This window comes from Myotis davidii, unplaced genomic scaffold, assembly GCF_000327345.1.
Source record: "Myotis davidii unplaced genomic scaffold, ASM32734v1 scaffold362, whole genome shotgun sequence".
Lineage (NCBI taxonomy): Eukaryota > Metazoa > Chordata > Mammalia > Chiroptera > Vespertilionidae > Myotis > Myotis davidii.
This window is the reverse complement of record NW_006297152.1, coordinates 3277110-3282019: the sequence shown is the minus strand read 5'-3', so window position 1 is coordinate 3282019 and position 4910 is coordinate 3277110. Positions and strand designations below refer to the sequence as shown.

At 39.4% G+C, this 4910-nt stretch overlaps 1 protein-coding gene across 1 annotated transcript in view; it reads left to right on the top strand.

Annotated features, from left to right (window-relative positions):
* Nucleotides 1–2967, top strand: part of SWT1 (SWT1, RNA endoribonuclease homolog) — a 57973-nt gene extending 55006 nt beyond the window's left edge. The window contains exon 20 of the mRNA XM_015569927.1: nt 2717–2967. Within this exon, the coding sequence (XP_015425413.1) occupies nt 2717–2846 (130 nt within the window). The 3' untranslated portion in view covers nt 2847–2967. The remainder of the gene's footprint in view (nt 1–2716) is intronic.
* The last annotated feature ends 1943 nt before the right edge of the window (nt 2968–4910 follow it).

The following is a 4910-nucleotide window of genomic DNA, read 5'->3' as shown; positions in this document are numbered from 1 at the left end:
TGACCACCAGGGGGCAGATGCTCAATGCAGGAGCTGCCCCCTGGTTGTCAGTGTGCTCCCACATGGGGAGCTCTGCTCAGCTACAAGCCAGGCTGCCAGCTGCCAGTACAGCAGTGGTGGCGGGAGCCTCTCCCGCTTCCTTAGCAGCGCTAAGGATGTCTGACTGCAGCTTAGGCCTGTTCCCCGCTGGAACGTGGACATCCCTTGAGGGCTCCCAGGCTGCCCAGGGAGCGGGCCTAGGCCAGCAGGTGGACATCCCCCGAGGGGTTCCAGACTGCAAGAGGGCACAGGCCGGGCTGAGGGACCCCCCCCCCCCCCCCGAGTGCACAAATTTTTGTGCACTGGGCCACTAGTGTTCTTATAAAAGAGGGCTCTCACCAAAATGTAGCTATGCTGGCACCTTGATCTTGGACTTCCCAGCCTCTGCAACTGTGAGAAATAAATTTGTGGTTTAGAACCCACCCAGTCTATGATATTTTGTTATGGCAGGCTGAAAGGACTAAGACACCCTTAGCCATTTGGGTCGATGAAGAGGCAGGACCTTAGTTCGGGGCTCCTCATTAGTGAGATACTGCCCCCTCTCTGCACTGCATATTGTCTGACCCTTGCCTAGCGTCATTCTGTGGGGAAAACGGAGCATTAGGGAGCTGACACATTCATTTGACCCCTTACTTGCAGTCTCAGTAAATGAATCAAGTCTTGATTGTTACTTTTGGTTTGGCTTGTTGACTGTCAACCACCTTGGCACCTGGCAGCGTGACATACATGTTCTGGATATTAGACCCTTATGAGATATATTAATTTGCAAGTTTTTATTTTTTTGAGAGATTTCTGTTTAATCATATTTTATGTTACACTTTACCCCAAAATAACATTGCCAGATAAGAAATCAGACAAAATATCGAAGACATAAAAGAGAACAAGGATCTTTGAACTAAGCCATGCAAAATTGTGTAAATGTCAACCCGAACAGGTGCTCGGGGCAGAGCACCAGGTGGTAGAAGGGAAAAAAAATTGCAGTCACCTCATCAGAATTGATTTTATCAAAAGTGCGTCTGGGTTATTTGCATTTTTTCCTTGAAATGTGAACTGTTTATATTGTCCCAAAGGGACAAAACAGAATTTTTGCTGGGCAGTTCATATAAATTTTTGCATTTTTACTTTTAAAAATTTTTTTATTTTTCAATTACAGTTGAAAAGCTTTAATTTTGATAGCATCCAATTTGTGTGTTTTTTCTTTTGTGGCTTGGGTTTTTGGTGTCATATGTAAGAATCCTTTGCCAAGGCTAAGGTTATGAATACTTACCCCAAATATTTTTCTAAGAATTTTATAGTTTTAGCTTTAACAGGTCATTAATCCATTTTGAATTAATTTTTGTATGAGGTATGAGTCCAACTTAATTCCTCTGACATGTGGATATCAAGTTGTCCTAGCACTGTTTGTTGAAGAAACTATCCTTTTCCTATTGAATGGCCTTGGCACCCTTGTCGAAAATCAATTGACCATGTATATCAGGGTTTATTTCTTGACTTTCAATTCAGTTCCATTAGTCTGTATGTCTATCTTTATTCCAGTACCACACTGTTTTGATTAAAGTTGCTTTAGGGTAACTTTTCAAAATTTGAAAGTGTGAGTCTTCTAACATTTTTTTTCTCAAAATTTGGCTATTTGGGGGTCCTTTAAATTCTATGTGACTCTTAGGATCAGCTTTTCCATTCCTACAAAAATGATTGTTGGAATTTTGATAGGAATTGTGTGAAGCATGTAGATTGTTTGGGGAGTATTATCATTGTATTAAGTTTTCCAGTGTATAAATACGGGATGCCACTAATTTAGGTCTTTAAATTTCTTGGGCAATGTTTTGCTTAAGTGTATTCCTAAGTAGAGGGAGCTAGTGATCTTTACCAAGTGGAGATGGCTGGGAGTAATCTTAGTGCCAAAGAAATAGTTATTGTCATTTACGCAATAAAAGTAACTGCCTGTTCTTGAACACCTAATGTGTCAGATGCTGTGTATTCTTTGTGAACTTACGTAGACAATCTCTAGATTTAAATAGGTTTCAACGGGATCTGGACTCTAGGCACTTGAGAGTTCAAGTAGGCTTCATCTTGGGTAAATTGTTCGTACGCATGGCATATATTAGGCGTTACTCTGCTTCCACCTCTGGTTTCAAATAATAAATTTTCATTTAACTGCTAGATAACTTATTTCAGCAATTTTAAGAGTTGAAACCCTGTCAACTTCCTATCACCTCTCTAGTGTCTGTTCCTCGCGAGAAGCATTCTCTTAGAATCTTCTAGTCTACCTGTTCTTTAACTCTCAAACTAAACAACACAAAAATATGTGCTCTACTTCCCCGCCCCCCCAGCCTTGCTTACCACTCAGAACATGTTAACATCAGCCCAACATCTGGGAGAGGTCCTTCAGAAACCATACAAAGGACTTTTTTTAAGCATCCAATTTGGCTTGTTGATAGCAGGTCTGCCAATTTCCAGAATTCCAGGATCAAGATCTTAATGTTGATTATCTGAGAACTATTCTAAGTGCTTATCCTCCCATGTTTTGTCTGTGTTAAGAAACTGTAACTCTTGGTATTTTTCTCTCTCAAATATCAAATAATGTATTTCAAATCTCAGCGTTATCCTGTTGTCTGAAGTTTTTTTCATTTACCTGACCAGCTCTCTTGCAGTGATTTAACATTTCTTTATTCCCCAGGGAAAAGTTAACCATCGGATGCCGCCAGCTGGTTGAGATGGAGCATGCCATGCAGCAGTGCAATGCATCTGTGTATATGGAGGCCAAGAACAGGGGGTGGAGTGAAGACATGCTCAATGATAGGACCTAATCTGGTAACTCGAAAGGATTGCATTTGTCTTCAAGAACAACAGAGTAGCTTTCAACCTTTTGAGCCAAACCCAAGAGACTTGTAAGAAATCTCATTTGTATAAAAAGGTGATTGCTTATTACTGATAGTCTCATTGAGGTTCTCTAAAAAGCCTAATGCATCCGTTGTGGGATAAACTGTGAACTCAACTCTTCTGACGTTGACAATACTTTCCTACCTCCACTCCTGATACTGAGCCAGAATGTTTAAGGAAAGGAGAGCTGCTTTTTTAGTCACCTTAGGGCAGAAGCCATTGTGGCCCCTGAAGAAGGCACAGCATTAGCGTCTCTCTCAACCCTGAATATATGGTTACACGATCAGGGACACTTCCAAACTCCAAGAAAAAATTAGGACATGACCATACTCACCATTATTCCACAAATGAAAATCTTACCCTGGACTGTTTTATGATTAGCATCTTCCATGTAGACCTGGTGAATGCAATGCACATCCCTTTCACTTCCCCAAGGTGCTGAAAATAGAATTGTCACTTCTGCTCCAACTCTCAGTAGCAGCCTTTCTTCTGCCCTAGGCTTGTCACTTAACGGTGCATTTCTAGTGAGGAGCAGGGAGACCCCTATACAGTTTCCCCTTCCATGTGAAGCAGCATGAGGTAATGGGATTAGGTGGCAGTGACTGAGGTTTGCCTCTAGGCAAACAAGTGTTTAATTGACTTATTTACTTATACTGCGAGTTGGAAGTCCTTGTTTTTTGGAGTATATTATGCTTTTGTTAGTAAATTAAATCTAATTTGGTATTCTATTATAAATGCTTTTTTTTAAGTAATAAATTATTTTTAGTAAGATTTAACTTTTCATTTTACTTCCAAATTGTATTTCTGAATGTGTGCAAGGTGTGATTATAAAGAGAACCTACTCACGATGCTCACTAGTAGTCTGTGTAGGACCCACCGAGCTTTGTTCGCACCCGAAGTGCTGGGGCTCACAGTGCTGTCTGCTTTGCACCAGGGGAAGAAGCCCTCTGCTCTCCAGGAGCCAAAACATCCCTTCCCGTGGACCAAATGAATTTTTTTCAGGTCCTAATCCATCAGCTGCTTTTGGTTATTACTGTTGGGTTTCAGCTCATCTTTGTTCCCTGTCTTTCTATCCTGTCTTTTAATCTATGTTACGTATTTCAGAGCGTTTCTTTTCACTCCTATTAACTGCTACTTCCTATTTCACTCTTATTTATGTGCATTTTAATTTTATCTTAGTCTGTGTGTCTTATACTTTGTGCATTAATTTGTCAATTAGTTCAACATTTCTTAAATTTTATTGATTTGGGAAAGTGTTTTCTTCTAATGTTAGGTTTGGGATTTTTTTGGTCTTTTTTATTTTTAGAAACATTCTTTTAAACTTTTTTAGTCTTTGTTTCTTTGAAATGTCAGGTTTTCCCCCCTCTCTCCCTTGTTGCCTTCTCTTCTAATCTTTAATTTTATTACAGTAAGTCTAGTAATTGTCTGTCACTGTGCACACTTGTCACAGTATTATTGACTGTATTCCCTTTCACCTTTTCAGTCATTCCCCATTTTTCTCCCCCCTGGCAACCATCAGTGTGATCTATTTATATGAGTCTGTTTTTGTTTAGTTTGTTCATTTGTTTTGTTTTTTTAGATTCCATGTACAAGTGAAACCTTACAGTATTTTCTTATTTTACTTGGCATAATGCCCTCTAGGTCCATCCATGTTGTTGCAAATGACAAGATATCATTCTTTTTTATTTCTGAGTAATATTCCATTTGTTTATTTTTGCTTTTGTTTCCCTTGCATGAGGGACATATAAATTATAGAGGCTAGTGTCAAATAGTTTACTGCCTGTGTTAGCTTCTAGGAGTGTTATGGTTTCAGGTCATACTTTGTCTTTAATACAGTTTTAGTTTTTGTATAGTTTTTTGTAAAAAAGTGGTCCAGTTGTTTTTTTCTTTTGCACCTATCTGTCCAGTTTTCCCAGCACTTTTTGAAGAGGCTGTTGTTTCTTCATTGTATATTCTTACCTCCTATGTCATAGATTAATTGACCATATAAG